The 13,140-nt window shown below is 51.3% G+C and overlaps 1 protein-coding gene across 1 annotated transcript in view; it reads right to left on the bottom strand.

The window, feature by feature from the left end:
* DDX31 (DEAD-box helicase 31) overlaps positions 1–13,140 on the bottom strand; it is a 54,532-nt gene that overhangs the window by 11,616 nt on the left and 29,776 nt on the right. Inside the window, exons 16-17 of the mRNA XM_006754172.2 lie at positions 10,810–10,891; positions 4,362–4,473 (exon numbers count right to left, since the gene is read on the bottom strand). Of these exons, the coding sequence (XP_006754235.1) occupies positions 4,362–4,473; positions 10,810–10,891 (194 nt within the window). The remainder of the gene's footprint in view (positions 1–4,361; positions 4,474–10,809; positions 10,892–13,140) is intronic.

The following is a 13,140-nucleotide window of genomic DNA, read 5'->3' as shown; positions in this document are numbered from 1 at the left end:
AACAGCAGACTCCCTTGCCGACCTGCCGAGCCACTGGACTGGCAAGTTTGCCCGCAGCTTAACCGTAATATCCCAGCAGCACCCGGAGACTGGCGTTTATGAACAGTAATAAAAAGTGTCATTTTAGCAGATCAGCTCCGGGAAGGTCCTGGGAATCCATCAAAGCTCTATTTACTGAGCAAAGTGAACTCCTTTTCCCAATCGATGAGAAATAATAACCAAGGCAACTCCTCTGCACCCCTCTCTAAGTCTGTGCTTACTCCCCTTTTTCATATCTGGGGACTGGCTGCTTTTTCAAAGAAAACCTCTAACGCTTCCAATGGCTCCTGCTGCCTGGAGGGTTCTGACAGCCGGCTCGACACAGAGCCACAGATCCCGTCCTCAGAGAGCACAGCACACACCTGCCCGGCCGGGGCGGCCAGCCTCTTCTCCCCGCTTTCCCCAGCCCCCAACATGGACTTGTCTGAGCAGCCAGACTGAAGCCCAGCCAATGAACTGCGCTTTCCAAGCCTATACCCAACCGCGGGCTCAGGCCCACTCCTTCAGCCCTGTCCTCCGCTGAGCGGACCAACCCCCACTTCCGCCTGCTCCCCATTCCTCCTCGCCCCACACCAACCCCAAGAGCCTCTGCCCAGGAGACGTAGGGACCGCAGCTTTACATGGATGCTGAGTTTGCCCAGAAGCGGCGGGAGGTGCTGTCTCCTGGGACCAGTGGCCAGGCACCATGTGCACATTTTTTCTGACCCTCCCTGTCCTCGAGGCCCCTGTCTCACTGGGGACGGGACAGCGGGTCGTCCTCAGACCCTAGTGTGGTGCCCACGTGTGGGTGATTCAGAGAAGCTGGCAGTTCGGGGGCATGGCAGCCTCGTGAGGACCTTCTGAGGGGCCATGTCAAGACTGTAGAGTGAACGGACTGTGGTGCCAGGACAGGCGGAGAGCAGAGAGGGAAGGAAAGCGGACATTTACTTGGGACGAGGGAGGAAGCTGTGCTCAGAGTGGGAGCACTCCACAGTCCCTGAGTCCCGGCTCAGAGCCAGATGGCTGACGAATTAGGGGAAATCTATGTTAAAGTACCATGCATGGACATTTTGCCCCTTTTCATAGAATGACATTTATTCCTGCATCTGATCAGGAAAGATGGGGTCTTATGGGCACTTAGGATCAAGAAGGCAGCAGGGAGCCAAGTCCAGCCTGGCCCCAGAGGAGCACCTGTCTGTCCAGAGTACAGGCACACACACCTCCTGCCCTGACATCACTGCGACCACCACCCAAAGGGGCCGAGGCGGGGGAGGGGGGGACGGGACGGGATGGGGGACGGGGCGCAGCTTCGTACCCTCCTCTGAGCGACGAAGGCCTGGCCTGGCCTGCCTCTGACCCACTGCGGGGAGTGGCTGACCTGCCCCGGTGCCTGACTCTGAGAAGATCCCTTCCAAGCCAGACATAAACTCCTGCACACAGCAGCCCCTGCTCTTCAGGGAGGCCCGGGGGTGGGGGTGGGGGTGGCGCAAACCGCAGGAGAAGTGGGAATTTCCAGGGAAAGGATTCCACTTACGAGTCTGGAGCTAAAACTTTCGATACCACTATATTTGCCATTTGAATCTCTAGTTAAAAAGATGCAAGAAATGAAGGAAAAAGGGGTTAGTGCTTCTGGAAACTGACAACAATTACTGCTGGTTATGAACAGTGACTGGGTCAGAAAATTCGAAAGGAAAACAAATGCGTACTTGGCCCAGTTTCCAACTAGTTTTCTGCCACAAAGGCAAAACCCAGCTGCTTTGTTAATTATTCATGAGGTGGGTTCTGAAAAGGCATAAAGGGAGGCAAGTCAGGAGTGGGGTTTTGCATATGCAAAAGACTGAAATGCAAAAGATAGCATCACTTATGGGGTGTAGCTGGCCCCATGTCGTAAATTCAACATGTGTGCAGTGCAATTACGTGTATATCCCCCAACCCTCTGAACGCAGTCCTCAGTGACAGAAGAGATAGGAAGAGCAAAGAGCTGGATGCCTGAAGGGGTGACGGAGACTCGCCACATGCAGTCGGTCCCAGGCCACATGAAACTGGTGTGGAAATCAATTAGCCGATAAGAACAAAGATACATTTATTTCCTTCCTGGGATGAAATGGATGGGGAACGGCCCCACTCCAATTGCCTTTTAAAGGAAGACAAGTACCTCTGTTTGCTTCTTGGTGTTAACAAGGTCAATGGTAATGAGAAGACACAAAACCACATTCCCTAAGGATGAGTTACTGTAACAGTCACTCCTATGACCCAGACACCTCAAGTAGTTCTGGTCTCCAGAAAACTGCAAACACTTGTGGTCTGGCTGATTGTTCATTGCAGTGTGCTTTACACCTGCCATTCCGCAGCGCCTCGTCATGTACAGCGCAGCGAGCTGAGTCTGCCTACCTGACTGCAGATATCCGAACACTGAAAGCCGCTAAGCTAGGTTCTTTGGAAACCCCTTAGGAACTGTTGGACTCGCTTCAGGGAAATGCCAAGACTGTCTTTAGGCCAGCACCAGACCCCAGGCTGGAAGGATGCATGCTGATCCGTTCAGCGGGGATGGGGCGAATACGGGGACTTCACCTTCACCTGTGCAGCTGGCCTGCTCTCTGAGAGCGAAGGCCCACGACAGGCACTCGGTGATGCTGGCTGGCTGACCTCATTTACCAGCTCCTTCCTGATGGCCATGGTCGCCCTGCGGCCCGTCCCCCAGCTTTCACCTTTGCCCCCAAATCCATTCTTTTGAAGCCCCCGTGAGGCCACACACAGCGCTGTCCCTAGCCCCCTGACAGCTCCCATCCGATGCAGGGTGACCCAGGCCCTCGCTGTGATCTGCGTCTGCCCCCAGCCCACACGCTGGCTGTCTTCCTAAGCCCCACTGCCGGGAACCCCCCCGGGGCCTGGCCTCTGAGTTTTTGCTGTGACCTTCACAACAGCGCTCACTCTGACGCGTTTACAACGCACCCTGCCTGCCACCCCTTCGCAGCTCGTCTTCTGCTCCATGTCTTACAGTTCGGATCACCTTCTCATAGGCCGATTTGTGTGTAAGTTACGTGTTATGTTCACTGTACTGTCACCCTCCCGCTGGAATGTCAGAAAGGTAAGGATTTTTGTCTGGTTTGATCCAACGTATCCCAAGCACCCAGAACAGTGCCCAACTCAACAGATATTTGTTAAATGAATTTAAAAAGAAATTTCGATTCATAAAAAGAAGAAAAGAAAGGATGTCATGGTGTTCGTACACAGTAAGTCCTCATTCAACGTCGTGGATAGGTTCTGCGGCTTTAAGCAAAACGACATATAACAAAAATGGCTTTGTCACAGCCTTACTGATATGAACAAGAGTTGAGTTCTTGCAGCATCTCATCAACATTTTAACAAAACAATGTTGGATAAACGATGTTATCTGAGGACCTGCTGTATTGGTAAGCTAGCCAGGCATTTTCCCTCAAAACAGCTGCTCAGTGGTTAGTGTTGGCCCCAGCACCAAAGGGTCTCAGGTTCGATTCCTGATCAAGGGCACGTATCTGGGTTACAGGTTTGATCCCTGGTCCCCAGTTGGGGTGCATTCAAGGGGCAACCAATAGATGTGTCTCTCTCACATCGATGTCTCTCTCCCTCTCTCTCTCCCCACCTCACCCCCCCCCCCCCCCCACTCTCTAAAATATCCTCGTGTAAAGATTAACAAAACAGAAAACCAGCAGGGAACTAACCAGAACTGTGGCCCTCTCAACACGGAGGAAGCCCAACTGGCCCAGGTCACACGAGGCTCCACCACAGAAGCCGCCAGCCCTCCCCTCCCCTCCCTTCCCCTCCGCTCCGCACCTTAGGCTTGGTGATCCCAGGAGACAACTTATCCCATAAAGGGTCTGAATAGTCGATTAATGCCCGACTCTTCCGTAAATGCCCTAAGAATTGGGTTCGTGGTCTACAGCCCTTCCTCAGCACTGCTCTTGCTCATCTTTCTTTGTACTTTTAAACAGGTGATGCTGAGGTCGAATACCACCAGCCCACACTTCACCTCTAATTTCCATCTCTGCAGGTATTTCTACTGACAGGTCATATCTCTCCTATCCAGTTTTCAAAGGAGAAAAATGGATTGCTAAGCCCCACGCTGCTGGGTCAAAGCTCTAGTCGTGATGTAAGCCGAGATAAAGCCTCATTTGTGCAAACCACACGGAAGAATGAAATTAACATTTAATATCACTGTAAAGCCTTCCGTGCCTGCCTCCCAACCCCGCAGCATTAGGGAGATTGAAGGCTTTTGCTGGTGAGCAGAGACGCCTGTTTGGCCTCCCGACCTGTCTGTTGGGTGTGTGGGCGGGCCACCCACAAGCACCTGGAGACGGACTGACCTCTCTTTGCCCAGGCGACTGTCCCCTCGCAGGAGTGCACGTAATCCTCAAACACCGTCTGCAAGACTGTGGCTCGCTCTTGGGTTTCCTGGGGGCCAACAGCCTGGGGTTGCTGGGAAGGTGATGGGAGGATTAAAGGAGAGACAGTCAGAGGCAGGAATAATGAAGCAGTTTATAATAGATTTAATAACAGTAAAATCACACAGTAACCACCTCGGGGCCAACAGGGTAATCCTTTCAATATTACCAGGGAAAAAGGGGGCTATGAAGATGTTAAAGTCAGGCAAAGACAAGGATGGCTTTGTGACGGAGCAGACCCGGTCTGTTTGTTTATTTATTTACTTACTAACTTTTCTTCCTGGCCTCTTATCACTCACGTTCAAATTGAAAGTCCACTGGAGACACTCTGGAATTTTCCGGGTCCAATTCGGGCATTTAAAACACCAATGAAGCAAAGTTGTTCTCAAACGACTCTTGTACCTCCTCCAGAGGCCCCAGATCTTCCCCTCCCTCCTCTGGGCGAGCTCCCGGTGAGCTGCCTGAACACGCCCCACCCTGGATTCCAGAGAGCACGTCCTCACCCCCAGGCCGTTCAGATCATTCCTTCAGCCCATCATGCCGAGCTCCCAGGAACCTGTTAAGGCATGGGCTGTCTCAGCAAACTGTTCCCTATGAGAAACCGCATCTCTACGCATTGAAAGACCCTACAAAGGGGATGCGTTAATAAAATACTTTCATCCTTAAACCATCGCAAAGATTTCCACTCCTTGTTGCCTCCCCCGCCCCCGCCCAAATGAGTGTTTTGTTTCTTACACATCTTAAAACACACACGCAGGCTTGAAGGAGAAACCGAGATGCAAAAGAACACGTTGTGCAGCCCCATGTGGCTAACACGTTGACTCTTTGAATGGGGCGATCAGCCTGGCTGCACACTCCCCGCGAGTCACGGGGGAGACGAGGCGGCCCAGCTTGTGCTCCCCCGCCCCCGCCCAAATGAGTGTTTTGTTTCTTACACATCTTAAAACACACACGCAGGCTTGAAGGAGAAACCGAGATGCAAAAGAACACGTTGTGCAGCCCCATGTGGCTAACACGTTGACTCTTTGAATGGGGCGATCAGCCTGGCTGCACACTCCCCGCGAGTCACGGGGGAGACGAGGCGGCCCAGCTTGTGGTCCCTGTGACCCCGCAGAGGCCCGAGGGCCTGGCCGGCTGCCGGCCTGCCCCGGACGCTGGGCCTCTCGCTTCGAGAGCTGCCGGGGAGGAACAAAGGCAGAGAAGAAAAGCCCCCTTCTTTCGGATCGACATTCACCTCTGTATTAAGAGACACTGAACACCCTGAAAATGTTTTTAGTTTAATCAGATCATCCCTGCTACCTGTTTGGCTGATGACAGTCTAGCTGATTTCACAGCACATGGCCCCCTAAGGGCATCCTCCGCTCAAATGTCAGGAGAAAAGTCACTCCGGAGCCGTGTTACGAAAGTGGACATTTGCTATTGTCATTAACAAGGATTTTTTCAGCCGCTTAACTGATGTGAAATGCAAACTTTCTGTGCTGCCCTCCTTTCGTTAAGCCACCTCCGCAGCGCGACTGTCACCTTCCTCGCGTTTTCTTAAAGAGACGAATGTGAAATTAGCGAGGATGCCCTTTCCCCTGGCGGACAGAATCCTCTGTTATTAAAAAGTAAAGCACTTTAATAATGAAAACTTTTCCCTCTTTTTCCTGTGTTTTAACTGTTTAAAATTAATGAGAAGGGCAGAATGGCTGTCAAAGCGATATTGAAAGCCGGGCAGCCAGGACCGAATAAGCACAAAAATCCCTCCAGAGTGTTAAATAAACAGACTCAGCCTCCGAATCCCTCTGTTGGTTATTGTATACATTCTGTAACAGCTCTCAGAATAGATCTGAGAGCCAGGGAGGCAGAGAGGGTTCAGAATTCCAATAAAGGCCTCAAATTAAAGACAGCCTGGTGCGAATTCCAGGAGAAAATTAAAGAGACCTCAAGCTTAAGTGACAGGTGACTTGCTTCTGTGACACAACTGTCAGGGGACTTAGTGATAATATGGCAATATATTACAAAGGGCTTTTCTTATTCCCCCCTTTACGTTTCAAAATGAGGCATCTTTTTTCCCAACCCCCCAAAAATTACATATACACACACATATAAAAAATGTGAGTGTGTATACAAGTGGAATATGTAGAAAGAGGCATTAAAACTGGGTTCACACGTCTGAAATGATGAGGTCAGTTTCAGTAAAAATGAGGAGTTAGTGGCAGAAAATATACTTTGGAAAAAGCATGCCTTACTACACCCCCATCCGTTCCCAGAAATACTCTATTTTAAAACTGCCCCTCCTGAGAGTGAGGGAGGCACTTCTCAGTTGTCTTTTGGGGAGGACAGTCTAAATTTAAACTAAAGACGGGGGGGGGGGGGGGGGGCAGAGTGACGCGGTGCGGCTCAGCCCAGACAGGTAAGCTGCTCCCCTAATGAGGGTGGGTCAGGCCCGGAGGGCACGTGAGCCCCACAGGACGCTCTGGCACCTCGAAGGCGCCGATTCCGTGCTGGCTAATGAAGCCAGCCGGCAACGAGTGGACCGAGGCCGTTTGGAAAGACACGTTTCCAACAGCTGCACACACTCAGGCCCTCTGTCTGGGAGACCCTGCTGACCTGGAGAGAACAGACGATCAAAGGGCACGATGCAAGGGCTGGTGATTTTAATTTCAATGTCTGGCAAGGCCAGTGACAGGTTTTGTTAGGATAAGTTTACAGGCCTATTTCACAGGACAAAAAAATCTCACAGGAACGTGCCCGCTTTGAAGACTGAAGATAACAATCCCACGCTTATCAAGAAACAACAGATGAGTTGAAGGTAACTGCACCCGATTGTTGTTGTAAAAGTGTTAAGTGGGAGCAGTAGTGGGGAGAGTGGCTTTTCGGAGGGAAGCACGTGTCTTGATATTGCTAACTTCTAAAGCATTTTAAAACTAAATGGAAGGAATTTGTTTTAATCACTTTATTGCCAAGCTGAGTTTTATTCCCTAGAAACTTCTGAGTGCTTCCCAGAAAAGTTGAAAGATCAAATGTATTCTCTTTGTAGGTGGGTGAACTCATACACCTGGGCGCGGCTATATATATTTTATATGCGTAAATATGAAATATACATTTTACAGATGCTTCCCTGGTTTGCTTTCTGTTTACAGGAGCCCAGAAACGTACGTGCCAAAGGGACATTTACAACGGACTTCAACCAGGCAAGTGGGGAGGGCAGTGTAGCGAGCCGCCCGGCTACGTGTAGGCAAGGTCTGTCCCCTGGGCCCACTCCTACCCGCCAGCGCTGGCCGTGCTGCCCCAGCTGCGAACAGCCAACAAGACGCACTGCACTATGGCAACTAGAACTAAAAGCCGGACCCAGCCTCCACTATATTCCTCCTGCTGTTCACAACACTGTCAGGCTGTGTACCCATGTGATCACGAGTAATATTACCAATTTAGTTTATCTGTTCTTTGTCCTCTGAATTCAAGCTAAAATGGGTCAAACAAGTCAGGTTTTCATCAACAGGACGCCTAGAACCCAGCATGAGTAGTTTCATTTTCTAAGTTAACTGGGTGTTTTGGTGTCAATGAATGCCCACCCTTGCCTAGCACTTTTCTTTCTAAAAACAAAGACCATCAAACCTTAAAAATATCAAAACACTCCATCAGGGCAGGAGCCTGGGGTGTAGTGTGCAGGGAGCTCTATGCCTTGACTCATTTAAACCTCCCGACCACCCTATGAGATGGGCACTCTGGTTCTCCCCATTTTACAGATGGAAAAACCGAGGCTGGGAGAGGCTAACTGGCCCCCAGTGCAGAACCACTAGCTGTGAAGCGAGGACTCACACCCAAGTGTGCAACCCTGGGCCTAGCCCCTCTGGGCCCAGCAGGCTTCAGGGCTGGCCTCGAGCCAGGCACAGGCTGGAGGAAAACATGACTGCAAGGCCACAGCCGGCGGAGGCTGGGAAAGGGCCCCGTGTCCTGAGGAGCAGAGGGGACCGCAGCTGCGGTGCTCCTCCTTTGGGGAACATCCTTCAGGAGGCCCCACAATGCACCCCACGACCCGGGCTGACACCTCCACCAGGGCCGGGTGCAGAGCGTCTCCGTGAAGAGGGGCTGAGTGAACCTTCCTGTCTCAGCTGCGGCCTCACCGCTTTGCTCTCGTTTCCGAGGAGCAGGCAGATGCTAACCTGCCGCTCCCGGTGCCACGGCAGAAGGCTTGGCGTCACTGCGCGGGCTCTGATGCCCCATCTGCTATGAACCGATGTGACAATATGACAATGATGAGTAAGAACCACAGCAATAATAACCAAATGCCCTTTGGTAGCGGTGCTGGGGTTTGGGCTATTTCTTACTCCATCCTCCAGCGTCCTCATGAGAAGAAACCACCGTCATCTTTACTTTGAAGAAACTAAGGACTAGAAGGGCAAGCCCAGTCACACCGCTGAGAAGGGGCCAGGAGTGACCTGAGGCCACGCTCCGAACCACTCTGCCCCCCCCACCCCCTCAAACAGCTCCCCCGGGGCCCTGCGCATCCCACAGAGCTCTTCAGGGCCACCAGGAAAGTTGTGGAGGCAATAAAAACCCTAACTAGAACCTGCAACCGCTCCAGAAGAGCAGAGGCATCAAGACCAGGCGCGCCCTTGTCACTGGTCAGCTGTCTTGATCGTGCACTCTTAGGAAGGGGGTCCCAAGTCCACTGTGGCTGGGAGGTTTTCCATGAAACATCGCCTCAAACAGCTTGTTGATCAGCTGAGTCTTTACTCACTTTCACAGGGAGCCTTGTTGTGTACCGTTTATTGACCAATTTTCACTTCTATAAGAATGGTTTCCATGACCTATATAAAAAGGAATGTAGTTCCATTTTCCTGGTTTGGTTTCTACAAGGGAGGATGCTGGTGTATAAGGATGTGCGCTTTGAAATCAGACCGCTTGCTCTCGCATCCCAGGAGGACGAACGACTAGTGCCCTGGCCAATGTCCCTTCCCCTCTGCAGCCTCGGCTTCCTCATCTACAGAGCGGGAGGTTAAATGGGACCGAGCCCGTGAACAGCCTCCTGTAGTCCCGAGTCCAGAACCCACAGAGGTGACAGACGCTGGGATATTCCTCTCCTCTCCCTACGTATTCTCTGACCAAGAGAACTTAAGTCAGGGCCAGTCAAATCCAGTCCCCGACTCGGGGAGAATATCGATCCAAATTAATACACACACTAGCAGATAAAAAACCTCTTAAGCTTGGTCCATTTGGCTCTGATTTTCCAGTCTATCCTCAGGCATCAGAAAACAAATGTGAAATATCCAAATAATTAGTATATCACAGTTACTGACAGAACACCACACATTCACTCTCACTCACACGCTCACACTCACACACGCTCACTCCCACACTCTCACTCACACTCACTCACACACTCTCATTTACACACTCACTCACACACGCTCACTCACACACACTCTCACACTCTCACTCACACACTCTCATTCACACACTCACTCTCACACACTCTCACTCTCACACACTCTCACTCACACACACTCACTTCACTCTCACACACTCACTCTCACTCTCACTCACACTCTCACTCACACACTCTCACACACGCTCACTCCCATACTCACACTCACACACACTTACTCTCACACTCACACTCACTCTCACACACTCACTCTCACACTCACTCACGCACTCACTCTCACTCACACACTCTCACTCCCATACTCACACTCACTCTCACACACTCTCACACACTCTCACACTCACTCACGCACTCACTCTCACTCACACACTCTCACTCCCACACACTCACTCTCACACACTCATCCTCACACTCACACACTCACTCACACATGTGACGCTCTGAGTGAGTGCGGACTGGGGGGGACGCCTGCCGGGCAGGAAGACAGCCTCGGGAAGAAGCGGCTGCTGCTCAGGATCCCCTTACGGAACTGCACGGGGAATAAACATTTTTCCTCTTAATGATTCAACTGTCCTCCTCCTCTGTGTACTGCACACAGTAAGCAAATGGATGAACTAAGTGTGTCTAAAAAGAGACATGCTGTCTTGGGTGGACGGCCTAGTCAGCTGTCCTTGGTGACAATGGGAGAGGGCCCGCCGGGCTGGGCGGGAAATGCCCGTGGACGCGGTAAGGCCGAGGAGTGGCCTGGGGCGGGAAGCCTGCCTGCCGGGCGGACCTCCAGGACGGACACTGGCCCATGCACTGGATGAGACCAGCAAACACTCAGAAGCAACAGAGAGAAAAGACACAGTCAGATTTGGCCTCATCTGATGTTGCTGGCCCTCAAATATGCACTGTACTTGATAGGAAACAATCATCCACAGCAAAACCTCTGCCACGCCGAGCGGAGAAGTGAGTCACATCTGTTGGCAGCAAACAATAAATAATAAAGCTCACCTGGCCACCACCTCGTCTGGCTTGGAAAGAATCATCCCTTGTCAGAACAGACAGAATATCATCCATCTTCATCTCAGAAGTGCTGTAAGAGAAAGAGCACAATAAACACTCCTCTCCCAACCACCCAGATCCGACGCCCAGGACCAGCCCTCCTCATGGCAGATGTCACACAGAAGGAGCACCGCACAGGGAGGGCCTGGCCTCACCCCCAGGAACCTGGGAGGAAGGGGCGGGGTGGGGGGGGGGGGGGGACTAGTCCCAATATGTCCCTTCCTCCTGGGTGAGTTTTAAGTGGGCTGCATTTAGAATTTCCTTTATAGGGGTCACCTCTTTCTTTCTTAATACTGATTTTAGAGATGAAGAAAGAGAGATAGAAACATCAGTTTGTTGTTCCACTTATTTATGCATTTACTGGTTGATTCTTGTATGTGCCCTGACCGGGATCCAACCCACAACCTTGGTGTATCAGGACGACCCCCTGACCCAAAGAGCTACCTGGTCAGGACAAACGTCGTCGTTTCTTAGTAAGTCTCAAACACTAAATAAGCAAGCCTGGTTAGTGATATATTACGTTGACTTGAGCAAGAGATGATGACATAAAAACATTTCAGATAGTCCCTTTTGTTTAGAATTTAATAAAAAGGCGGGGTCGAGCCGAAACCAGTTTGGCTCAGTGGATAGAGCGTCGGCCTGCGGACTGAGGGGTCCCAGGTTCGATTCCGGTCAAGGGCATGTACCTGGGTTGCGCACACTTCCCCAGTGGGGGATGTGCAGGAGGCAGCTGATCGATGTTTCTCTCTCATCGATGTTTCTAACTATCTCTCTCTCCTTTCCTCTCTGTAAAAAAAAAATCAATAAAAAAATATATATATTAAAAAAAACAAAAAAAAAACGGCGGGGTCGAGCTTAAGATCCTTAAACTATTGGGTGAACACCCAGTGAAGGTTAACAGGGGCCAGCACCTGCTGTCCACTCTCTTCCAATCCGCCCGAAAGGATCTTCATGCCTGTCCTTTAAACACTAAGGGTGAGGAGCGTGCTCTCCGGCGAATGCAGAGCTATGTGCAAATGGCCGAGGGCAGAATGTGGGCATCGGCCATGACCAGAGCCACGAGGGCCCAGACAGCCGTCGCCCCTGCCTGCAGTGGAGCCCACCGCACAGCCGTGGGAAGTGCGTGCCGTCACGTATCAGAGACCAAGGAACCGGGAGCGGCTGATGCTTCCCAGGGAGAAGGGAAAAGGAAGGGGGAGTTCTGGGGCAGAAAAACAGATCATAAAAAAATAAGTGATTTTCTCACACGCTGTTGTTTGTTAAAAAATGTAACGGCAGATTAAAACACAAACAGCAAGCTCTAATGTGGGACCAGGCACCGCTCCCCCTTTCCCCTAAAGGTTACTCTGCCGAAGCTATGAATGAAAATGTCACGTCTCCGACAGCTATTTACCTGAAATGTGTCACCACGTCCCCGCACGCCCCAGCCCGCAGCCCCCTCTGCTGCAGCTTCAGGCCCGTGGATACGGGAAATCTTTGCACAAAAGCACGAGTCAGCCGGGAAGGCAGAGTGCTTACTGGAGGGAAGGAGTGGGGGAATGGCCATGATTTCTTGGGAAATCTATTCTTCATATGCGAGAGGACTGTTACGCCTTTGACCTCACCTCTTATTTATGCCTGGATGTCTGAAGGGGGGTGAAAACACAGCCCAATCCTATCTTTTCCTTTGACTGTCTGACTTGCCTCTATTCATCCCTTTCTTTCTTGAGGACAAATGACGGAGGAATACAAAAGTAAAAGAAGCGTAAGGACTTGGGGTCAGATCTTGAACAGGCAGAAAAGAAGGAATAATGCCATTCACAGTCAGGGACACAAAGAACTGAACATGCCACAGAAGGCCGGCTTTCCCCAGTGCACGGCAGCGCTGGCACGCCCGCCAGGGCCCGTTGCGACGTGAGGTGCGGGTCCGCATGACAAGCTGGACCACTGACCCTCCAGGAACAGGAGCTGAGCGTGCACTGGGCGACTTAGAGTGTGAGGGCCCTCCCGTCCTCAGAAACCCTGCTTCTGAGGAACAAAGTGCATCTGCTCTGCTTACTGATGGTTCTATCAGCAGATCTGAACCACCCACCTTACTAAAGAGGAGGGAGGTAAATAAATAAATTCAGGGAACTGTCTTATGCCTGATCTAAGAAACACACGTTTTGATGAAGCACTTACATTTTAATAAACCAATGACGACTTTCATTAGAAACTTCTCCTTTCATTAAAGTGGGGCAAGTGAAGGAGCTGGCAAGTACAAAGAAGTCAAAGAACTAGAAACAAAGTCCTCAGCGTCTA

This window comes from Myotis davidii, unplaced genomic scaffold (genome assembly GCF_000327345.1).
Source record: "Myotis davidii unplaced genomic scaffold, ASM32734v1 scaffold651, whole genome shotgun sequence".
Lineage (NCBI taxonomy): Eukaryota > Metazoa > Chordata > Mammalia > Chiroptera > Vespertilionidae > Myotis > Myotis davidii.
Note: the sequence above shows the minus strand (reverse complement) of the source record. Positions and strands in the feature narration are given on the sequence as shown.